We start from the raw sequence: 25846 nt of genomic DNA on the forward strand, positions 1-25846 counted from the left end.
TTTCTCCAATTAAAAATCGCTGTTTTCTCTTTGTAATTTTTGAATATCTACAAAAAGATAGTTTGAGACTGTAAACTCTGTTTCTCCTAGGACTTTATTTCACTAATTTTAGCAGCCATCAGATGAGCCAGCTGACTTCAACCCATGTTACTATGGTGTCTGTCTAATGGTGTTTTTTTTAGTATACTCTTTCCTGCTATTTTTATTAATTGGAATCCTACTGTAAAAGAAGAACTTTCTCTTTTCTGCCATTTGTTTATTTATTTGGTTTCTTATTCACTGTATACTTGTGGATATTTATTCTATGGTTTGAAATCCAATACTTTCATCATTTATTTATTGAATTTATTTATTTATTTAATTCTAGTATATATATATAGAGTAGTTTCAGAAGTGTTAACTCAGGCCCCTGTAAGAAACACATTTAGTAAATAAATTACAGCATTTATGTACAGTTCTTTTTGTCTTTAGCATTACAGCATCCAGTCAAAATACTAATTTTCCAAAGTTATGTAAGTTCATTTTCTCCCCACTGCTCTTAGCATATGAGAAGTTATTCACTTGTAATATGTATAGTTAGACTTACTTATTATTGTTGGATTTACTTTTGCATTCACCTGTCCTGTTTGGTTTTGTTTATGTATTCAGGAATATGAAATATTACTGTGGTTTTAATAGTCATAGCTATATAAAAATGTATTCTCAGAAACTTATCACTTTCTCCTTCTTCCAGCTACCATTCTTCTCTTCTTTCTACCCCTTTCTCACCTACCCCCTGTGGGTAACTGGTCTTTTTAGTTTTTGGCTTATCCTTCCTGCTGCGTTTCTTTTGTACAAAAAAGGAGATATCTGTGTATTTCTTTATATCCTCCTCTTTGTTACATGAAGGGTAGCAAGCTGTATAGCTACTCTTTTTTCACTTTGATTTTTCCACTTAATAGTATGTAGTAGAAATCACTACACGTTGGTTTACACAGAGATCTTCCTCTTATTTTTTACAGCTGCACAGTACTCCACTGTGTGGATATACTTTTGTTTATTCAAAAATACCTATAAATTGGGTATTTAGATTTTCCCCCAATATTTTGCCACTATAAACAATACTTAATGAATAAACTTATGATATATATTTTCATGATATTGGTAGTGTGTCTTCAAGGCAGATTTCCAGAGGTAGAATAGCTGGGTCAAAAGGTAAATGTGTATATTGGTTTATTGGATATTGCCAAATTTTCCTCCAGAAGGATTATAACAGTTTGCATTCCCAACAGCAATGTGTCAAAGTGCTGGTCTCCCCATATCCTTACCCAAGAATATGTTGTCATTTAAAAAATTTTTTTGCTACTCTCATAGGTGAGAAATGGTATCTCTGTGCTATTTTAATTTGTACAGAGATGGTATCTCTGTGCTATTTTAATTATATGTTTAAACTCACAATAATATAATTTCCATAATTATACGTGAGTTTTAACATTTTTGATATGTTTAAGTGTCATTTTTATTTGAAGAATATTGGTCTTTTGTCTGTAACCTTTTGTTCATATGTTATGAATATTTTCTCCAAGTTTGTCAGTTGTCTTTTTGTCTATGGTATTTTTTGTCATGCAAAAATTTTTTATTTATATTAGGTTTATGTTTACCAGCCCAGAACTAGTGTAGCAACTCAATAATATCATCAAGATCATAGGCTTTTATGTCAACATACAACCAAGTGTGCTGGCTTGTTACCCCATATTTGCAAGGTGGTTGCTAAACCTCTAAGTGTCACAGCCATGTTTCCGGTAGAAAGAAAGAGAGGGGGCAGGAGTAGCCACACATATATCCTTTTGTTGGAAGAAGAAAAGCTTTCCCAGAAATTCCCAGCCGACCTCTACTTTGGTCTATTGGCCAGAACTGGGTCATGCATCTAGGGAGATTGAGAAACCTTGCTTTCCTATCCTCTATTGTGGTAGAAGGCAAGGAAAATGGAGAAGGGGAGTAGGAACGGATATTGTCTGCCTACCTGTTAGTGCCTGCCACTAAGAAAGGGGCATATTAGTCAAAGAACTAAACATTGAGTTAGAGGTCCTTTATTGGAAAGTTGATAGCTGTCTAGATGGCAATGTTTTTACAGTGTTTGAAGGCCTTGTCTTCTGTATCATGTTTAGTTTGTCATCTCCTTTGCTGGAATAAAGTGCTCAAAGAAGCAGCCTGTCTCTTTAGCAAATGTTTTGGTTAGGATCCTTGTCCCTTGCAAATGTCAAAAAATATAACAATATTGGTTAAAAAGGGAATTTGTTAGCACATGTACCTCAAAAATTCAGCAACAAATCAGGTAAATATATGCAACTTGATCCAGGGTTTCAAATGATACCAGTAGGACCCAATTCCTCTCTATCTCTCGGCTCTGGATCCCTCTATGTCAGTTATGCTCCCAGTCAAATCCCTTCATAGAGCAACTCTTGCTAGCTCTAGGGTTACATATCACAGCCTCAAATCCATTTGAAAAAGTGTTTCTCTTTCCCAAGTATTTGAACAGAAGTCCTGAACCTTATACATGGGCTTAATTAGTTTACATGCCTTTCCCTGAACCAGTCACTGTGTCCAGGGAGATACAGAGCTCTCACTGCATTGAGTTGTAGGCTATGCCTAAACCACCAGGAAAAACAAAACAAAGCAAAACAGGTGACTGTTACCAGCAAAAATAGAGTAGATGCTGGATGATAAGTGGCCACTGTAGCCTTCATGTTCTGAGAACCTCCCTTTTAGGAAATGCTTAAAGGCATCATTTACTTTGTCTCTGCTTAATTGGGGAGATTTTAAAATTCTATTCTAACATAAGCAAAGTGCCACAGCCACTAAAGATTTTAATTTCTTTAGACAACTATACTCATGGTTCTTTATATTCCTAGTAATATCCTAATGTACCTGAGGCATTCAAATGTGGGTTGGCAGAAATTCTCTTGACTAATCAATCTACTAGTATGTGTTTCTATATATTTGGTATTCAACTAGTATTTGACTATTAGTTTTGTAAAACTTTTTTTTCAGATGGAGTCTCAGTTTGTTGCCCAGGCCAGAGTACAGTGGTGTGATCTCAGCTCACTGCAGCCTCCACCTCCTGAGTTCAAGCAATTCTCATGCCTCAGCCTCCCAAATAGCTGGGATTACAGTTGCATGCTACCACACCTGGCTAATTGTACTTTTAGTAGAGACAGGGTTTCACCATGTTGGCCAGGCTGGTCTCAAACGCCTGACCTCAGGTGATCCACATGCCTCGGCCTCCCAAAGTGCGGGATTACAGGTGTGAGCCACCATGCCTGGCCTAGTTTCGTGATTTGACCAGTTATTTTTTTCTTATATAAAATGGGGATAATCCCAGCTACTCAGGAGGCTGAGGCAGGAGAATTGCCTGAACCCAGGAGGCGGAGGTTGCGGTGAGCCGAGATCGCGCCATTGCACTCCAGCCTGGGTAACAAGAGTGAAACTCCGTCCCCCCCCCCCAAAAAAAATGGGGATAATAAATTGATATATTTACATGACAAGATTGTTGTAAGAATCAAGTAAGATAATAGATGTAAAAAGACTTCAAAAATTATAAAGAACTATTCAAATACAAGGGAGAGATTCCTGTATCTCATAAAATTTTGCAACTTTTTTGCTTTGATATTTTGAAAATATTTTTACCCAGTTTTTAAGGGCAGACACAAAAAACAATATTAAAAAAGATATGAAAATAAACTATACTTGGGGGAAATACTCATTTTTACCTAATTTTTGCCTCTGGTTTGTCTTTGAATTATATTTCTTTTTCTTTTTTTTTTTTTACATTAAGTTCTGGGATACATGTGCAGATCTTGCAGGATTCTTACATAGGTATACACATGCCATGGAGGTTTGCTGCCTCTATTCCCTGGTCACCTACATTACATACTTCTCCTAATGTTATCCCTCCTCAATCTCCCCACCTCCTGCTATCCCTCCCCTAGCCCTCAATCCCCAGTGTGTGATATTCCCCTCCTGTGTCCATGTGTTCTCATTGTTCAACACCCACTTATGAGTGAGAACATGTGGTGTTTGGTTTTCTGTTCTTCTGTCAGTTTGCTGAGAATGATGGTTTCCAGCTTCATCCATGTCCCTACAAAGGACATGAACTCATCCTTTTTTATGGCTGCATAGTATTCTGTGGTGTGTATGTGCCATATTTTCTTTATCCAGTCTATCTTTGATGGGCATTTGGGTTGGTTCCAAGTTTTTGCTATTGTAAATAGTGCCGCAATGAACATATGTGTGCATGTGTCTTTATAATAGTTCAGTTTATAATCCTTTGGGTATATACCCAGTAATGGGATTCCTGGGTCAAACGGTATTTCTAGTTGTAAATCCTTGAGGAATCGCCACACTGTCTTCCACAGTGGTTGAACTATTTTACACTCCCACCAACAGTGTAAAAGCATTCCTATTTCTCCACATCTTCTTCAACATCTTGTCTCTAGATTTTTTAATGATCACCATTCTAACTGGCGTGAGACGGTATCTCAATGTGGTTTTGATTTGCATTTCTCTAATGACCAGTGATGATGAGCTTTTTTAATATGTTTCTTGGCCACATAAATGCCTTCTTTTGAAAAGTGTCTGTTCATATCTCTTGCCCACTTTTTGATGGTTTTTTTCTTGTATATTTGTTTTAGTTCTTTGTAGATTCTGGATATTAGCCCTTTTTCGGATGGGTAGATTGCAAAAACTTTTTCTCATTCTGTTCTTGGTTCACCTTAAGGATTGTTTCTTTTGCTATACAGAAGCTCTTAAGTTTAATTAGATCCCATTTGTCTATTTTGGCTTTTGTTGCCATTGCTTTTGATATTTTAGTCATGAAGTCCTTGCCTAGGCCTGTGTCCTGAATGGTATTGCCTAGGTTTTCTTCTAGGGCTTTTATGGTGTTAGGTCTTATGTTTAAGTCTTTAATCCATCTGGAGTTAATTTTAGTGTAAGGTGTCAGGAGGGAGTCCAGTTTCTGCTTTCTGCACATGGCTAGCCAGTTTTCCCAATACCATTTATTAAACAGGGAATCCTTTCCCCATTGCTTGTTTTTGTGAGGTTTGTCAAAGATCAGATGGTTGTAGATGTGTGGCCTTGCCTTCGAGGCCTCTGTTCTGTTCCATTGGTCTATATCTCTGTTTTGGTACCAGTACCATGCTGTTTTGATTACTGTAGCTTTGTAGTATAGTTTGAAGTCAGGTAGCATGATACCTCCAGCTTTGTTTTCTTTTGCTTAGGATTGTCTTGGCTATGCAGGCTCTTTTTTGGTTCCATATGAAGTTTAAGGTGGTTTTTTCCAGTTCTGTGAAGAAGGTTAATGGTAGTTTGATGAGGATAGCATTGAATCTATAGATTACTTTGGGCAGTATGGCCATTTTCATGATCTTGATTCTCCCTAATCATAAGCATGGAATGTTTTTCCATCTGTTTGTGTCCTCTCTTATTTCCTTGAGCAGTGGTTTGTAGTTCTCCTTGAAGAGGTGCTTTACATTATTTGTTAGTTGTATTCCTAGGTATTTTATTCTCTTTGCAGCAATTGCGAACAGGAGTTCGCTCATGATTTGGCTCTCTGTCTGTTATTGGTGTATAGGAATGCTTGTGATTTTTGCATATTGATTTTGTATCCTGAGACTTTGCTGAAGTTGTTTGTCATCTTAAGGAGATTTTGGCCTGAGACAATGTAGTCTTCTAAATATACAATCATGTCGTCTGCAAATAGAGTCAAATTGTCATGATTGTATATTTAGAAGACTCCTTCCTCTTTTCTGAATTGAATACCTTTATTTCTGTTTCTTGCCTGATTTCTCTGGCTAGAATTTCCAATACTTTGTTCAATAGGAATGGTAAAAGAGGGCACCCTTGTCTAGTGCCAGTTTTCAAAAGGAATGCGTCCAGTTTTTGCCCATTCAGTATGATATTGTCTGTGAGTTTGTCATAAATAGCTTTTATTATTTTGAGATATGTTCCATCGATACCTAGTTTATTAAGAGTTTTTAGCATAAAGCACTGTTGAATTTTGTTGAAGGCCTTCTCTGCATCTGTTGAGATAATCATGTGGTTTTTGTCTTTGGTTCTGTTTCTGTGATAGATTACGTTTATAGATTTGCATATGTTGAACCAGCCTTGCATCCCTGGGATGAAGCCTACTTGATTGTGGTTGATAAGCTTTTTGATGTGCTGTTGCAATCGGTTTGCCAGTATTTTATTGAAGATTTTTGCATCAATGTTTATCATAGATATTGGCCTGAAATTTTCTTTTTTAGTTGTATCTCTGCCAGGTTTTGGTATCAGGATGGTGTTGATCTCATAAAATGAGTTAAGGAGTATTCCCTCTTTTTTATGGTTTGGAATAATTTCAGAAGGAATGGTACCAGCTCTTCTTTGTAGATCTAGTAGAATTTGGCTGTGAACCCATCTGGACGTGGATTCAATTATATTTCTAATAGATTGTTTTTATTTTCTTTCCTAGGTACCTCTTCAGAAGACTATCAGAAGTGCCATAGAAAAACGTAAGAACTAAAAAATTTTAAATTGTATTGAACTTTTGAAACCCTATTTTATAATAGTTTTATAGCAAGTATGATTGTCCACAAACTCAGGTGTTCATTTATTATTTGTTGACTACTCACCATGTGTCAGACCTGTTGTAATTGCTAGAGATATAGTAGCGAACAAAATTGATTTAAAAATCTCTTCCCTCAGCAATGATAGCAAAAAGGAAAAGTTGAAGAAAAATTCAAGAGGGATAGTCAATAATTTTTAATGACAAATTGGAAGAAGTTAAAATTCAAGTTGGCCCCCAGCCCTCTGACTTAGGTAATTGCATGAAAACTTATTTACTAGGTGAGGGAACACAAATGAAAAAGCAAGAGTGGGTTGGGGTGACACTGAGGTACTGAAAGTACTTTAAAATGGAGATGTCCAGCAAGGAGTTGGATGGCCCAGCCTGGAGAGCAAGGGAAAAGTCCTGGGCTGAAGGCATAGTTGTCTTCTTCGGAAAGTTTGTAGAGTGAGAAGAGAGTAGCGTTAGTATAATAGCCTCTTTATAAATATGCCACATCTAAATGGTGAGAAATTTCTGAAGAAAAGAAAATCTGTTGTTTTTGGGTGAATTGTCTTTTAGTAAATTACAATGAAAATTGTAAATATAAATGACTAAGGTCACGTAAAAAATTCCTTTGACAATTTATAATGTAGTATATTCTTTTTTTTATTGCATTTTAGGTTTTGGGGTACATGTGAAGAACATGCAAGATTGTTGCATAGGTACACACGTGGCAGTGTGATTTGCTGCCTTCCTCCCCATCACCTATATCTGGCATTTCTCCCCATGCTATCTCTCCCCAACTCCCCACCCCCTGCTGAACCTCCCCTATTTACCCCCAACAAACTGCAGTGTGTAGTGCTCCCCTCCCTGTGTCCATGTGTTCTCACTGTTAAACATCCACCTATGAGTGAGAACATGTGGTGTTTGATTTTCTGCTCTTGTGTCAGTTTGCTGAGAATGATGGTTTCCAGGTTCATCCATGTCCCTACAAAGGACATGAACTCATCGTTTTTGATGGCTGCATAACAGTCCATGGTGTGTATGTGCCAAATTTTCCCTGTCCGGTCTATCATCGATGGGCATTTGGGTTGGTTCCAGGTCTTTGCTATTGTAAGCTGTGCTGCAATGAACATTCGTGTGCATGTGTCCTTATAGTAGAATGATTTATAACCCTTTGGATATATACCCAGTAATGGGATTGCTGGGTCAAATGGAATTTCTATTTCTAGGTCCTTGAGGAATCGCCACACTGTCTTCCACAATGGTTGAACTAATTTACACTCCCACCAACAGTGTAAAAGTGTTCCTATTTCTCCACATCCTCTCCAGCATCTGTTGTCTCCAGATTTTTTAATGATCATCATTCTAACTGGTGTGAGATGGTATCTCGATGTAGTTTTGATTTGCATGTCTCTAATGACCAGTGATGATGAGCATTTTTTCATATGTTTGTTGGCCTCATGTATGTCTTCTTTTGTAAAGTGTCTGTTCATATCCTTTGCCCACTTTTGAATGGGTTTGTTTGTTTTTTTCATGTAAATCTGTTTTAGCTCTTTGTAAATTCTGGATATCAGCACTTTGTCACATGCGTAAACTGTAAAAATTTTTTCCCATTCCATTGGTTGCCGATTCACTCTAATGACTGTTTCTTTTGCCGTGCAGAAGCTGTGGAGTTTGACTAGGTCCCATTTGTCTGTTTTGGCTTTTGTTGCCAATGCTTTTGGTGTTTTGGTCATGAAGTCCTTGCCTACGCCTATGTCCTGAATGGTTTTGCCTAGATTTTCTTCTAGGGTTTTTATGGTGTTAGGTCTTATGTTTAAGTCTTTAATCCATCTGTAGTTAATTTTAGTGTAAGGTGTCAGGAAGGAGTCCAGTTTCTGCTTTCTGCATATGGCTAGCCAGTTTTCCCAACACCATTTATTAAACAGGGAATCCTTTCCCCATTGCTTGTTTTTGTGAGGTTTGTCAAAGATCAGATGGTTGTAGATATGTTGTGTTGCCTTCGAGGCCTCTGTTCTGTTCCATTGGTCTATATGTCTGTTTTGGTACCAGTACCATGCTGTTTTGATTACTGTAGCCTTGTAGTATAGTTTGAAGTCTGGTAGTGTGATGCCTCCCACTTTGTTCTTTTTGCTTAGAATTGACTTGGCTATGCAGGCTCTCTTTTGGTTCCATATGAAGTTTAAGATGGTTTTTTCCAGTTCTGTGAAGAAAGTCATTGGTAGCTTGATGGGGATAGTGTTGAATCTGTAAATTACTTTGGGTAGTATGGCCATTTTCATGATATTGATTCTTCCTAACCATGAACATGGAATGTTTCTCCATCTGTTTCTGTCCTGTCTTATTTTATCAGAGATGAGAATTGCAACTCCTGCTTTTTTTGTTGCTGTTGTTGTTCTCCACTTGCTTGGTAAATCTTCCTCCATCCCTTTATTTTGAGCCTTTGTGTATCCTTGCATGTGTGTTGGGTTTCCTGGATACAGCACACCAATGGGTTTTGGCTTTTTATCCAATTTGCCAGTCTGTGTCTTTTGATTGGGGCATTTAGCCCATTTACATTTAGGGTTCATATTGTTATGTGTGAATTTGATCCTGCCATTTTTTTTTTTTTTTTTTTGAGACGGAGTTTCACTCATGTTACCCAGGCTGGAGTGCAATGACGCGATCTCGGCTCACCGCAACCTCCGCCTCCTGGGTTCAGGCAATTCTCCTGCCTCAGCCTCCCGAGTAGCTGGGATTACAGGCACGCGCCACCATGCCCAGCTAATGTTTTCATATTTTTAGTAGAGACGGGGTTTCACCATGTTGACCAGGATGGTCTCGATCTCTTGACCTCGTGATCCACCCGCCTCGGCCTCCCAAAGTGCTGGGATTACAGGCTTGAGCCACCGCGCCCGGCCGTGATCCTGCCATTTTGATGCTAGCTGGCTGTTTTGCCCGTTAGTTGATGCAGATTCTTCTTTGTGTGATGCCCTTTACCATTTGGTATGTTTTTGGAGTGGCTGGTACTGGTTGTTCCTTTCTGTGTGTAGAGCCTCTTTCAGTAGCTCTTGTAAAGCAGACTGGGTAGTGATGAAATCTCGGAATACTTGCTTGTTTGCAAAGGATTTTATTTTTCCTTCACTTATGAAGGTTAGTTTAGCTGGATAGGAGATTCTGGGTTGAAAGTTCTTTAAGGATGTTGAATATTGGCCCCCACTCTTCTGGCTTGTAGGGTTTCTGCTGAGAGATCTGCTGTGAGTCTGATGGACTTCCCTTTGTGGGTAACACGACCTTTCTCTCTGGCTGCCCTTAGCATTTTCTCCTTCATTTCAACCCTGGGGAATCTGACAATTATGTGCCTTGGTGTTGCTCTTCTTGAGGAATATCTTTGTGGTGTTCTCTGTATTTCCGGACTTGAATATTGGCCTGCCTTTCTAGGTTGGGGAAGTTTTCCTAGGTGATATCCTGAAGAATATTTTCCAGCTTGGATTCATTCTCTTCCTCACATTCAGGTACACCTATCAAACGTAGATTAGGTCTTTTCACATAGTCCCACATTTCTTGGAGACTTTGTTCATTCCTTTTTACCCTTTTTTCTCTAATCTTGCCTTCTCGTTTTATTTCATTGAGTTGATCTTCAACCTCTGATATCCTTTCTTCTGTTTGGTCAATTCGGCTTTGAAACTTATGCATGCTTCGTGAAGTTCTCGTGTTGTGTTTTTCAGCTCCATCAATTCACTTATATTCCTCTCTAAGTTGTCTATTCTCGTTAGCATTTCGTGAAATCTTTTTTCAAGTTTATTAGGTTCTTTGCATTGGGTTAGAACATGTTATTTTAGCTCAAAGAAGTTTCTTGTTACCCTCCTTCTGAAGCCTGATTCATCACACTCGTTCTCCATCCAGCCTTGTTCCCTTGCTGGCGAGGAGTTGTGATCCCTTGTAGGATGTGAGGTGTTCTGGTTTTGGGTGTTTTCATCTTTTTTGCGCTTGTTTCTTCCCATCTTTGTGGATTTATCCACCCGTCATCTTTGTAGTTGCTGACTTTCAGTTTGGGTCTCTGAGTGGACATGCTGTTTGTTGATGTTGAAGTTATTTCTGTTTCTTAGTTTTCCTTCTAACAGTCTGGCCCCTTTACTGTAGGACTGCTAAGGTCCACTCCAGGCCCTGTGTTCCTGGGGATCACCTGCAGCAGCTGCAGAACAGTAAGAGTTACTACCAGTTTCTTCTTCTGCTACCTTTGTCCCAGAAGGTTACCTGCCAAATGTCAGTTTGAGCTTTCCTTTATGAGGTGACTCTTTGGATATATGGGGGTTGGGGAGCTTCTTGAGGAGACAGTCTGTCCTTTATAGGAGCTTAAGTGCTGTGCTGTGAGCTCCATTGTTCATTCAGAGCTGCTAGGCAGGTATGTTTAGGTCTGCTGCAGCAGAACTCATAAACCGCTTTTTGTTCCCAGGCGCTCTGTCCCAGGGAGTTAGGGCTTTATTTAGGAGTTTCCGTTGTGCTGCTGCCTTTTTTTCAGGCCTGCCCTGCCCAGCAAGGAGGCAGCCTAGTCACTGTCTGCCTGCAGTGGCTTTGCAGAGCTGTTGTGTGCTCCACCCAGCTGCCATGTGAACTTCCCTGCAGTCCTGTTTATATGGGTGTAGTTAGAACTGCCTTGGCAATGGTGGCCCACCTCTGTATTGGCAGACTCTCTCTGTAATGGCAGGTTGCCCTGGCAATGGCGGGTTGCCTTGGCAACAGTAGGCTGCCTCAGCAATGGTGGACTACCTCCGTAGTGGTGGAGTGCCTCGGTAATGGCGGACACCCCTCCCCCACAGAGCTGGATCGTCCAGGGTTCAGCTGTGTTTGCTGTGAAACTCTCAATCCAGAGAGTTTCTGCTTGCTGTTCTTTTGTGGGGGTGGGACCAGCCAAACCTGATCACCTGGCTCCCTGCCTCAGAGGCTTTTTTTTTTTTTTTTTTAGTTGAACAGTCAACTCTCTCCCAGGTGTTCCAGTTGCCTCTTGAAAAGTCGCCGGGATCTGTGTGATTTCCTGTGCAACAACTCACTGCACCGGCTTAAACAGTGGTGCTGAGATTTGTGGTGCTTATTTTGCCCAGGAATCTTGTGGCCTGTCTCCCTGTTCAGTCCCCTTTTTAATCAGATGAATGGGCGACTTCCCAGGGCTCCAATCGCCAGATAAAAGGGCACCCAGACCAGTGTATTTTGTACGGAGAACCACTGTGCTGGGGCTGGCAACACAGCCATGTGGGCAAAGCAGCTTGCGGGACCAAAACAGCCATGTCGGCCAAAACAGCCGAGCTGGCGAAAACAGCCGCGCCAGCCAAAACTGCCGTGCCGGCCAAAACAGCCGCGCTGGCGACCCGTGGGGCTCCTCCACCTGTGGGCAATGGGTAATAAAAACCCGTCTGGAAATGCGGCATCCAGTCACCCTCTGCGCTTTCACTGGGGGCTGCAATCCTGAGCTGTTCCTAAACGGCCATCTTGTAGGCGTCCAGTTTTTAACTTGTAATATATTCTTAAGAAGGATAGAGTCATATTTGGATAATAATGATACCAGATTTGAGTGCCTATTATCTACTAGACATCTGACATTCTCTTTATTTAAGTGGCACATTCACAAAGTAAAATCCCTACAACTTTGACATAGTAGCTAATGGAGAAAGGGAGTTTTATTTATATTGCTATAACTTCTTTGTAGATCCACTTTAATGACTGTTGCATATGTATTTACATGGAGCAAATGTAATAAAACACTTGATCATGTGTATCTGATACTATTTCCTGTCTCATCTAAATACTGACCTCTCTATGAAAAAGAAAACCTACCACTTACATGTCCAAAGAAAATATACCTTTGTTTTTAAAAAATAACATCTAAAGTTCTCATAAACCGTCATCACCCTTCTCCCCTATTTAGCTGAGAAATCATGAGTTAAACTTACTTATTGTCATCCATTTACTTCCAGTTAGAAGTCCTTTTTGGGTGAATGCTGAATCTTGGATTTTATCCCCATTCCATAGTCCAGAGAATGGCATATTGGTAGGTGATCATATCCCATTATCTGCCTGGGCAGTCTCAATATGTTCCTGTTTTTCTGGCCTAATTCTTAATAGAGCACCCTTGTACTCTCAGAAATTTTCCAGTTTGGACAAATAGGCACTCTAAACGTAGGTATATAGGAATAGGGGCAGACCTTATGTAGCCTTCTAGCAGGGCTTGGGGAAAGGGTAAGATTGGGACCTGAGGGTATCTGGAATCACATAAGCTGTCTCTGGATTTTTACTGATTGATGCTGCAAGGTTTCTAGACTGGTTCTATACCTGGCCTAGGTTCCACTGGAAAAAAAATCATTGACTCATAAACTTAAGGCCTTATTTAGGACCTGAGGTCCTCCATTGCTGATTTTACCTCACCTTGGTTTCTGTTGCTTTCCCAAACCCTTTGAATCTCATTGAAGTATCTGGACTATGACTAGGTAACTTTCTGCAATCTTTGTAGTAAAGTCACCTCACCCCAGCTCTCCTATTCAGGTGTTTTGGCTATAAATTTGGCCACTTTCTTCATTGAGTGTGGTGTATGGAACCTTGAGAACTTGTTCTCAATGCACAGGATGAAGAGAATCTCAGAAGGGCTAACTGAGGTCCCCTCTCTGCCTGAACATCCCCAGCTCTTCTTGTTGTTTCCACCCTGTGTGGATATCTCCTAGCGTTCTAAACATGAAATTTGGTACATACTCCCTATCCTTTTGGCTTTCTCTTCACCTCTTCTAATGTCATCTTCCCACTTATTACCCCTATCTTTATATTTTGGGCTTGAGGGAGAAAAGTCAGCTCCCACTGTCTGTTTGTTTTCTAAGTCTTTGTACCCCTTTTCTTTGTAATAATGCTCTAGACTGGAAGATGTAGAGGAGGGATCTATCTTTGTTAACTTCCTTAGCTTTTTCTGTATCATATGGTTGTCTTAGTCTGCTTTCTGTTGCTTATTACAAATACCTGAAACTGGGTAATTTACAAAGAAAAGGAATCTATCTATCTATCTTTCTTTCCTTCTTTTTTTTTCTTTCTTTCATTTCTTTATTTCTTTCCTTTCTCTTTCTTTTCTTTTTCTCTCTCTCCACCCCTCCTTCTATCTCTCTGCCTTCCTTCCATCCGTCTGTCCTTCTTCCTTTCTTTCCTATCTTACTTTATTTCTTTTTCTTTTTCTTTTCTTTTCTTTTCTTTTCTTTTTTTTTTTTTTTTTTTTTTAAGAAACAGAGTCTTACTCTGTTGCCCAGGCTAGAGTGCAGTGGCACCATCCTAGCTCACTGTATCCTCAAACTCCTGGGTTCAAGTGATCCTCCATCCTCAGCCTCCTGAGTAAATAGGACTATAGGCATGTGTCATCATGGCTGGCTAGGAATTTATTTCTTACAGTTACAAAGGCTAAGAATTCTAAAGTCAAAGGGCTGCAGTTAGTGGGGACCTTCTTGCTGGTGAGGACTCTGCAGAGTCCTGAGGTAGCAAAGGGGCTGAGCACAGTAGCTCAAGTCTTTTTCCTCTTGTAAAGCCCATCATATCATTCCCATGATAACATATTAATCCATTACTCCATTAATCCATGAATGATTTAATCCATTTATAAAGTCAGAGCCCTCATGATCCAGTTACCTCTTAAAGTCCCTGTCTCTCAATACTCCCACATTGGGAATTAAATTTCAACATGAATTTTGGAGAGAACGACCATTCAAACCATAGCAATGGCTAATAGTAGAACTCCATAGTTATGTTTTAAATTACATATGTTAATAGGAACTTGAGGAATGTAGCAGAATGTTAAATGTGGTTTTCATGGTGTCTTAGAGTTTGGACAATGATCTTATAGATGAAAACAAATAGTTGTCAAGTACCCCCATTCCTTATTTTGTGTAGAATGATCTATGTGGAGTTCGTAAAAGATAAGATCAAAATCCAATTCTACCAGCATTCACTCATTACTCATCTCCAAACTAAGAAAAGGCTAAGAAAACATGGAAAGGATGCAAAATCCAAGAATGCCTATTTCTTTGATAAGAGCTATTATTGGTGTCATATGGAGGGAGCAAGGAGACTTCCCCCTCACCTCAACACAAATGAGGAATCTCCAAGAGAACCATTTGAAAGCTTCAACATATGTCCCTGGGAGTTAGTTTCTGACTCATACCTGATAACTCTAAAGGCAAGAGAGTCTATTAGGTGCTTTGGAATGGCAGAATAAAGAGGAAGCTAGATATACTTTTAGAGTTTGACATGACAAAGATTTGTGCATAGTGCCTATAGGTCAAATATGGATTCCATAGAAGTGGAATAATTATGGATAATCTTGAAAGGGATTACGTCCAATATGACTTCCTGCAAAGGATGAAGTAACCTCACTCAAAAGTGGTTGGGTGTTCTGTCATCAAAGGCAGAAGCTGAGGAGATGATAAAAAGCAGCAAGTGAGAGAGCCCCAGTGATAGGTAAACCTCCAAAGAACTTGTCAGAATACTTCAAGTTTGAAAGAGTCTGCATTTGATTATCTTTCATACCCCAGAGATACCAATGGCACATAATTGTATCAGTCAAGATTGAGAAAGACCTTTCCTGTGCATTTCTACAACTCACTGTAATTCACTGCCAGAGGAACCAAAAGAGTACTTCCAAATAGGTAAGAGAAAAGAACAAGAAATAGAGGCAAAAGCAATGGTGGTTGCTCTTCCTACAGCATATTCTGAGTCTAAATCAAGCCCAAGCTGAGAAAAGGAAAAAATTTAAATTAGATAAGAAGAGTTTGGAGTTGTGATATTACACTGAACTTTGTGTTACCTAAAAATAACTGCTTATTATAAGAGAATGCCAGAAAGGCATTAGTAAAAAGAAATCTACCTGAAAGTTCATTCAGAGGCAAGAAAGTAGCATTTTGACAGGATGCGTTTAAAGGGAAATATGAAAGAATAAAATTATACCTGTTTACTGAGTTCAACTATTCAATTAATTGGTATAGGAATTTAGAAAATCCCCTTCTCACCTTTGGTTTCAACTGCATTTTCTTGCTAGGGACTCATAAATCCCATTTTTGTAGTCAAAGGCTGAGCTTTGATCCTTTGGTATTTATTCCTCTTGTGATAGCTAGTCCTTTCCTACACATTTGGATAGAATTGGAGGTGGTCTAATTTGTAGAAGTACCAAAAAAACCCAGGATATTAATTTCAAAAAAATATTTTACTGCCCTCTAGCCTGGGTAACAAAGCAAGACTCTCTTTCAATAATCATTATCATCATCATCAATCTTTCATGTATCTTAAAGTCTTTCCACAAGAATCTTAGGAAACAAGATAGCTATCCCTTTTACATAAATGAGGTAACCAAGACTCAAGACAGGCTAAGTAGCTTTCCAGAGGCCACTCAAGTATATGTAGTGGAACTGGGGTTTAAAGGAAGGTCTGTCTTATTCTAAACACTATGTCCTGTCCTCTATACATATTGCTTTACACCGATAAATGTACAAAATGTGTTATTGTCTTTTTTACTAAACTATTTGTTTATATAAATATGATAACATTTTCTAATCAACTGTATATTTTCCCACAGGATAATTAATCGCACACAAATATCTTTAAGTATTATTTGAGGATTTTTGAAAGTTACTGAAAGATTTAGAAAATACTACTGACTAGTTTGTTCTTGTTTTAGAGTGATGACAGTAGAAGATAAAAATATTTCTCCAAAAGCAAAGTGTGCTTCAAATTCAGAATCAGGTAATAAATAATGAAACTAATTATTTTCTGTAATAGTTGTACTACTTCTGTTAAATGATTCTGTATTTATTTTTGCTACATGCAACATGCGTTAACGAAGTTAGTAGCTCAGTGAACAGTACTTTTTAGCTTGATTGTATATAAGAAATGAAGATATGTGGGATTAGAAAGTGGGTCTTAGCTATCACCACAGCATCAATCATTTATTCATTTAATAAACATTTAGTGAACATAAACTCTGTACTAGACATTGTTATGTATACTAGTGGGAGGTGATACACTTTTCCTACCCTTGTAGATTTCAATTGTAGGAGAGGACAGTAAGTAAACAGATATATTGTGGTTATGCATAATGTTTGAAAAATGAAGGGATCAGCAAAGTGTCTTGCATTATTAACCCTTTCTTATGTAATTTACTATGAGAATAAATTTAGCAAGATGTTTACATCCTTATTAACCTCTGCTATATCTCAGATTTCTCTTTTCTGTATTTCTTGCATCAAGTTTTATAGCATCCATTTGAGAGTAAACTTGAAGAATTACTGATTTTGCTCTTGATGGTTGTAAATATTTGTATGAATATGTATGTGCAAAATCTTCATTTTAATAAATTATCTTAATGAACATTTATAAAATGCTGTACATTAAGTTAGGAAATATAGGTATAAGACGATTAATATGCTTTCTGTTCTAAGCAAAATTAGTCTAGTGATAAAAACTAAACTTGTAACAGCACAAAATCCTTGGAAGGAGTAACACCTTCTACCCTGGAGGGTTAGCATTAGAAGAAGGATTTGTTTTACAGATCAAAGAATAAGGGAATGTGTCAATAACAGATGAGTGATAATTAAAGGGAAAGTGGCAAGGGTACCAAAAACAACCATGATTTTACCTAGGTTTTTCCTAATAAAAAGTGTTCCTTTTGCTATGGAAAATATAGCAAGCTTTATAAAGCTTGGTGGTAGGGCAGAATAATGATTCTTGAATTCTGTATGTTTTTGTATTCTTACTTTTGTGTGGTAATTTTAAATTTAAAATTAAATAGTTCACTTCTTGCTCTAGAGATTTTTTTACACATTTCTTTTTAAAATTTTTTTATTTTTAATATTTGTGGAGACATAGATGGTATATATATTTATGGCTTACATGAGATATTTTAATACAGGCATGAAATGCATAATTATCACATCAGGGTAAGTGGGGTATCCATGCCCTCAAGCATTTATCCTTTGTGTTACAAATAATCCAGTATACTCTTTTAGTTATTTTTAAATGTACAATTAAATACCCATTAACTACCACCACCTTCCCTACAACGCAATCCTCCATTTATTCTAAATGTACTGAGAAATACATCTTAGATCATCTTAGAGCAGAGGAATGACATGATCAGATATATATTTTTTTAGTTTACATTTTATTTCATTTTAATACATTTAAATAGCTCCATAGGTCAGTAGCTACAACACTGGACATTACCATTTTAGGATATTCATAAATGTTGTAGTAAGATGTAAAATAATCTAAATATAATATCTGAGAAACCACTGTGTTTCACCTATTCTTTCTGCTTTATCCATTATTCCACAGGAGCAAGTGCTAAGCTAGAGAAACTCCAAGCTTCTAAGAGCCCTTGAGTTCTGTGTTTCTAGGTCCAATGAGTCTGTGGTCCTAAGGTTCTAAGATGTGTTACTTTTCTATGTTCCAAAGACTCAGATATATATTTTAGAATAATCATTTGAACTATTATGTGGAGAATAGACTAAGAAGGCAAGAGTGGAAGCCAGAAGACCTTATTAAACTATTATAGTGATCAGATAATAGTGTTTTGGACCAAGGTGTTAGCAGTGGTCTGGTTTGGATTACATTTTAAAGGCATATATACCAGGAATTTGTGATTAGGCTGGATATTAGGTAAGAGAGAAAAACAGAAGTCAAGGATGAGTATTATTGAGAAATCAGATGAATGATGATACCATTTACTGAGATAGGTGCACTATAGGGCTGAGCAAGTTGGGAGAACCATTAATAGAAATTTTTTTGGACATGTTAAATTTGATCTGTGAGCTCATACACATAATGTTGTGTGAAAGAACATAGATACAACATGTATATACTATATAATTTCATGTATATAAACTTCAAGAACAGGCAAGACTATTCAGGGTGACATGTCAAAACACTGGTAGTCTTTGGAAAGGAGATGCCAACAAGGAAAGAACACATAGAAAACTTCTCAGGTGCTGGAGATATTTTATATCTTGATCTGGGTGGTAGATACATGGATGAATACGTATATACCAAGATGTGACTATTACGTTTATGGTATACTTCAATAAAATATTTTAAAACTGAAAGGCTTATTAGCTTTCAAGTAGAGATGTTATGAAGACAGTTTATGATGAGGAGTCTGGAGTTTATGCCAGAGGCTGGGGCTATGGATACATATTTGGAATTAGCAAAGAGATGTTTTGAAACCTCAGGATTAAATGAAATAATGTAGGAGGTAAAAATAATTTTTAAAAAACATACAATAAATGGAAATAGGACACTCCAACATTAAAAGTAAGGAAAGGGAGAAATATTCAGCAAAGGAAACTGAGACCTAGTGGCTGGCGCTGAAGTAGGAAAACCAGGAAGAATGATGCCTCAGAAGCCAGGAGAGGAGAGTGTCTTAAGGAAAGAATAATCCCAGCTATGACAAAAGTTATCAAGATTATGAAATAAAATGGGGGTTGAGGACTAAGAATCATTACAGCCAAGACCTAACCTGGTTCTACTCTATTATACTCCAGCTTGGTTATCAGATGTGGTTTAGCAAACCAGAAACCTGAGGGTCAACTTTGACATTTCCTTTTTTATCATTTCTCAGGCTACTATCTAATCTATTTCCAAATCTTAGTATTTGTTTTGTCTCCTACAGAGCTCTGAAACCACCTGCTTCATCTTACCCTCAAAGATCCATATGGCAGGAGTGATTAGTCTCTAGTGTTGACAGATTTAGAAAATAAAGTTACAGAATGCTCAGTTAAATTTGAATTCCAATAAACAGCAAATAATTTTTAATGTAAGTATGTCCTAAATACTTGTGCTATTAAATGTGATATACTAAAATATTCGGTGTTTATCTGAAATTCACATTTAACTGGGCATAGTGTATTTTGTCTTCAACCTTATTGGCCTCTGTAGTGAGGCTGAGGAATACGTAAACAATACACAGATCATAAAAAGGACTTGGTAATGGTAAATTAAGGAGCTTGAGTTTAACTTAGGGCAGTGGAAAGCCTTTGAAGAGTTTTAAGCAAACAATATTTGTATTTTAGATATACAAGGATAATGGACTGCAGAGGGAGGTGAATTGAAATGCTATTGAAATCTAAAGAAAAATCTTTTGGTGCCTTAATTCAAGGTAGCGGTGTTAAAAATAACAAAAAGCTGGGCAGGGCATGGTGGCTCATGCCTGTAATCCCACTACTTTGGGAAGCCAAGGTGGGTGGATCATTTGAGGTTAGGAGTTCGAGACCAGCTTGGCCAACATGGTGAAATCCCATCTCTACTAAAAAATATATAAAAATTAGCTAGGCATGATGGTGCATGCCTGTAATCTCAGCTACTTGGGAGGCTGAGGCAGGAGAATCACTTGAACCCGGGAGGTGGAGGTTGCAGTGAGCCCAGATCATACTACTGCACTGTAGTCTGGGGAACAGAGCAAGACTTCATCTCAAAATAAATAAATAAATAGAAAAAGAAAAGCTGAATATGCAATTTTAAATCCATATGATAGGCAAAATTGGCACATAGCACTCAATAAATATTTGTTGCTTGGATTGAGTCCAGAGAGAGGAAAAGGGAAGACTCAAGACTGAAGAGGAGACATAAAAAGGAGCCAAGCTGGAAATGTTCCAGCCTGTTGTATTAAGGTCCAATGAGGTAGGACAGGAAAGGTTTCTGCTGATATTGGTGGGAGTGCAACTGGAGACTTTAGATTTGGAAGTAAATAGGGGGAGAGGAAATAAAGTTAGTATACGTGGACAGATCTTTGAAGAGTGTCTGTGGGAAAGAAGAGATATAGGGGCTATAGCAGGAGATGGATATGAGGTACAGGAAAAGTTTTTGAAGAGAGAGGCTTGAGTATGTTTAAAATGCTGATAGAAAAGTTGCAGTAAACAGGTACACTAAAAGCCAAGACTTCACTACTATAGAATTTTTCCATATAACCGAAACCCACTTGTACCACTAAAGTTTTTACATTTCAAAAAAAAAAAAAAAAGGAAAGAAAAAATTGCAGTGGAAATAGTTGGATAATGAATGAAGATTATAATCACAACTTTCCCTACTAACTGAAAAGAAAATATTTTATATGTATTTTTTTTGCGTCTGTGAAACCTGGAGCTCTTAAGATAAGGATGTTTTTATTATTCAACATACACAAATTTTTCTTGTTTAATTATTAACAAAGGTGCAGTCATTAAAATCAGGGGTTTTAAAAAATATTGTTTTGTTTTGTCAACTTTGAATTCTGTTGGTTTTTGGACTTACAGTTAATGACAGATGAAATAAGTAGAATACTAAACTATGTTTTTATTTATAGATAATGCAGCTTGTGAGATTTTGCTTGCTGAGAAAACTTGCCCTTCAACTCCTGAAAAAACAAAGAAAAAAGCAAGTATTTAAGCAGAATAACACATAAATCATAATGAATTTCATTAATAAAGAATATACTTTTAACTAACACTTTAAATTTACTTTTTTTGTTGTTAAGAAATGGGGTCTCATTCTGTCACCCAGGTTAGTGTTCAGTGCTGCAATCATAGCTCACTACAGCCTTGAACTTCTGGGCTTAAGCTTTTCTCCTGCTTCACTACTATAGAATTTTTCCATATAACCAAAACCTGCTTCAGCCTCCTGAGTAACTGGAACTACAGGCATGCATGCACTACCAGGCCCAGCTGATTAATTTTTTTTTTTTTTGTAGATATGAGGTCTCCCTTATTGCCCAGATTAGTCTCAAACTCCTGGCCTCAAGTGATCCTACCACCTCAGCCATCCAAAGCGCTGGGATTACAGGCATGAGCCACTGTGCCTAGCCTTAACTAACACCTTTAGAGGAATTCTTTTTCAGCTATTTAAGTTAGTAATTAAAAGCATTTTGGGAGTTTATCAAATAGATTATTTAATTTTATAAAAAAGAATGAAAATGTACAGTAGTCCTCCTTATCTGTGAGGGATACATCCCAAGACCCCCAGTGGTTGTGGATAGTACTGACCCTGTGTATACTGTATTTTTCTGATTTGATAACTGAGACAGTTACTGAGTAACTAATGATCCTGAAGCGGACTGGACTGAGGGGGATGGCACACAATTTCATCATGCCACTCATCATGCTACTCAGAATGGTGTGCAATTTAAAACTTACAAATTGTTTATTTCCAGAACTTTCCATTTTATATTTTGGACTGTGGTTGACACAGGTAACTGAAACTGTGGAAAACAAAACTGTGGATGGGTTAGGGGGACCAGTGTACTTTACATTTTTTCCAATTTCCCTTTGAATAATACTGAAGATTACTAGTGAATCATATGTTAGGCTTGGAATCTGGAGATTTTTTTTTTGAGACAGGGTCTTGCTCTGTCACCCAGGCTGGAGTACAGTGGTTCACTCACCACTCACTGCAGCCTTGACCTCCCCAGACTCAGATGATCCTCTTGCCTCAGCCTACTCATAGCTGGGACTACAGGCACACACTGCCACACATGGCTAATTTTCATATTTTTTGTAGAGGTAGGGTTTCATCATGTTGCTCAGGTTGGTCTTGAACTCCTAGGCTCAAGCAATCCATCCACCTCAACCTCCCAAAATGTGGGATCACAAGTATGAGCCATCAAGCCCAGCTAGAATCTGGAGGTTTTTTTGAGGAGGTTGTGGCAGGTATTTCCGGATCTAAAGCCTATACTCTTTCTACTACACTAGATCGTCACTGTAAGGAATTAGGGAACAAATTGAAAGGGAGCAAGAGTGTGAATAGGAAGACCCATTTGTAGGAAGTTACAAAGATTTTTGGTGAAAGATTGTGGTGGCTTTGACTGGAGTGTTTCATAGGAGAGATAAGAGATACGCGCGTATTCAAGATAATTTTGCCTGTAGAGTTGATAGATTGGATACAAATGATGAAGGAAAGAGAAATGTTAAGAACAGCATCTTTAATGGATAAAGATGCTGTTTAGTGTGACAGGAAAAAAGGAATTCTGAGGATGCATGAAGATGAAAATGTTGAGAAGGCCATTGGCTATAAATCTGGACGTCAGGGGAAGAGATGTACTGTATTATAGATACTTTTTTAAAGTCATAGAAAAGGGTGAAATCACCTAGGAAAGAATATCTATGGAGTAAGTAAGAGAAGTGGGCCCAGGTCAGTCCCTGGAAAACTCCATAGTCAGGTATAAAAGGAAGAGTGGCTGGAAAAGAGGAGAAAAATAAACAGAATATAGTATCATAGATATCAAGAGAGGAAATCATTTCACCCATAAAAGGAGGAATGAACAATGCTGCTTGAAGGTCCAATATTATAAAAAAAATTTTTTTTTTGTTTTTTGTGCCTATGTTATTTTGATTATTTATATTAAAAGTATTAATTATTATGAGTACATAATAGCTATATATATTTATGGGGTACATATGATGTTTTGATAAAGCCACACAATGCATAATAATTGAATTAGGGTAATTGGGATATCTAGCGTCTCAAAATTTAATGTTTCTTTGTGTTCAGAAGGAATTTAAAAGTCAATTGTAGGATTTCTACTTTCTAGTGCAGCAATGTAAGAATCTTAAGTTATCACTTTGTCCTAACAACAAGTGAAGAGCTGAATGAACTGAAAAGTCACTGGCTCTTCTTAGGTTCGTCAGAGAAGTAAGGTCATAGAGAAAACTGCTTCACCAAATATTAGATAGATAGACAGGAGGATACAGAGAATCACAACTTAGGAAAACAGAAACCCGTGAACAGAAACCTCCATGGGAACCATTGCCAGCATAGGATAACCTAAACAGTGTTTATGAATTGCTGGAGGCTCCATATAGACAAATCTGAGAGTCATAGGGGGTGTCCCTGCCACTTTTGTGAGTTTTATTTCCAGGAGCTCTACTACCAGATCTTCATAGTAAATGTTAGAGTAAAATTCCCTCATGCTTCTAGCAGTGGGAGCAGAAAGGAACTATTTGAAACAGAATGCTAGAACATTCTGGGTTTTTTTGTAACAAGGCCTGGCCTTGGAGAAAGTATTTTTCCAGAACCTAACCTGTTGAGGAATCTATGTGGCAGACAAACTGGTTCTAAAGTTTATATAGAGAGGAAAAAGATACAGAATAGCCAACTCAATATTGAAGGAGAAAAAGTCAAAAGACTGATACTACCTGTATTCAAGACTTACTGTAAAGCTACAATAATCAAGACAGTGTGAGTTTGGTAAAAGAACAAACAAACAGATTAATGGAACAGAATGGAGAGAAAACCCAGAAATAGACCCATATAAATATAATCAACTGATCTTTGACAAAGGAGCAAAGGCAATATAGTGGAGAAAAGTTGGTCTTTTCTGCAAATGGTGCTTGAGTAACTGGACCCCAAAATGCAAAAACATGAATCTAGACACAGACCTTATACCTTTCACAAGAATTAACTCAAAATGGGTCACAGACCTAAATGTAAAATGCAAAACTATAAAACTTCTAGAAGAGCCAGGCATGGTGGCTCATACCTGTAATCCTTGCACTTTGGGAGGCCAAAGCGGGCAAATTGCCTGAGCTCAGGAGTTTGAGAGCAGCCTCAGCAACATGGTGAAATCCTGTCTCTACTAAAATACAAAAGAAGTTAACCAGGCATGGTGTGTACACCTGTAGTTTCAGTTACTTGGGAGGCTGAGGCAGGAGAATTGCTTGAACCTGGGAGACCAAGGTTGCAGTGAGCCGAGATCACGCCACTGCAGTCCAGCCTGGGTGACAGAGCAAGACTCCATCTTTATGAAAAACAAACAAACTTCTGGAAGATAACATAGGAGAAAATCTAGGTGACCTTCAGTATGATGATGATTTTTTAGATAGAATACCAAAGGCCCAAATATAAAAGGAATAATTGGTAACCTGGACTTCATTAAAATAAAAATTAACACACTTCTGCTGTGTGAAGGACAATGTCAAGATAATGAGATAACAAGCTACAGATTGGGAGACAATATTTGCAAAAGACATAACTGATAAAATGTTGGGTATACAGTGGCTCATGGCTGTAATCCTAGCACTTTGGAAAAAAACACTTAAACTTCATATGAAACAAAAAAAGATCTTGCATAGCCAAGACAATCCTAAGCAAAAAAAAAAAAAAAAAAATGCTGGAGGCATCATGCAATTTGGCTTCAAACTATACTACAAAGGTACAGTAATCAAAACAGCATGGCACTGTCACCAAAACAGAGATATAGACCCATGGAGCACAACAGAGGCCTCAGAAATAACACCACAGATCTACAACCATCTGATCTTTGGCAAACCGTACAAAAACAAACAATGGGGAAAGGACTTCCTGTTTAATAAATGGTATTGGGAAAACTGGCTAGCCATGTGCAGAAAGCTGAAACTGGATCCCTTCCTTAAAGCTTATACAAAAATTAACTCCAGATGGATTAAACATTTAAACGTAAGACCTAACACCATAAACCCTAGAAGAAAACCTAGGCATAGGCATTCAGGACATAGGCATAGGCAAGGGCTTCATCACTAAAACACCAAAAGCAATGGCAACAAAAGCCAAAATAGACAAATGGGATCTAATTAAACTTAAGTGCTTCTGCACAGCAAACGAAACTATCATTAGAGGAAACCGGCAACCAACAGAATGGGAAAAAAAATTTGCAATCTACCCATCTGACAAAGGGCTAATATCCAGAATCTACAAAGAACTAAAACAAATATACAAGAAGAAAACAACCCCATTGAAAAGTGGGCTAAGGATATGAACAGACACTTTTCAAAACAAGATATTTATGCAACAAACAAACTTGAAAAAAGCTAATTATCACTGGTCATTAGAGAAATGCAAATCAAAACCACATTGAGATACCATCTCACGCCAGTTAGAACGGCAATCATTAAAAAGTCAGGAGACAACAGATGCTGGATAGGATGTGGAGAGATAGGCACGCTTTTACACTGCTGGTGGGAGTGTGAATTAGTTCAACCATTGTGGAAGGCAGTGTGGTGATTCCTCAAGGATCTGGAAGTAGAAATACCATTTGGCCCAGCAATCCCATTACTGGGTATATACCCAAAAGATTTTAAACCGATCTATTATAAAGACACATGTACACATATGTTCATTGCGGCACTATTTACAATAGCAAAGACTTGGACTCAATCCAAATGCCCATCAAAGATAGACTGGATAAAGAAAATATGGCACATATACTCCACAGAATACTATGCAGCCATAAAAAAGGATGAGTTCATGTCTTTTGCAGGGACATGGATGAAGCTGGAAACCATCATT

The 25846-nt window shown here is 38.0% G+C and overlaps 1 protein-coding gene across 1 annotated transcript in view; it reads left to right on the forward strand.

Moving 5' to 3' along the window:
• The window catches only part of MEIKIN (meiotic kinetochore factor), a 120234-nt gene that overhangs the window by 36499 nt on the left and 57889 nt on the right, over nucleotides 1-25846 (forward strand). Inside the window, exons 7-9 of the mRNA XM_032259635.1 lie at nucleotides 6488-6527; nucleotides 16239-16303; nucleotides 20895-20965. Of these exons, the coding sequence (XP_032115526.1) occupies nucleotides 6488-6527; nucleotides 16239-16303; nucleotides 20895-20965 (176 nt within the window). The remainder of the gene's footprint in view (nucleotides 1-6487; nucleotides 6528-16238; nucleotides 16304-20894; nucleotides 20966-25846) is intronic.

The sequence above is a fragment of the Sapajus apella genome, unplaced genomic scaffold (genome assembly GCF_009761245.1).
Source record: "Sapajus apella isolate SASKATOON/1434 unplaced genomic scaffold, GSC_monkey_1.0 scaffold1, whole genome shotgun sequence".
NCBI classification, from domain to species: domain Eukaryota; kingdom Metazoa; phylum Chordata; class Mammalia; order Primates; family Cebidae; genus Sapajus; species Sapajus apella.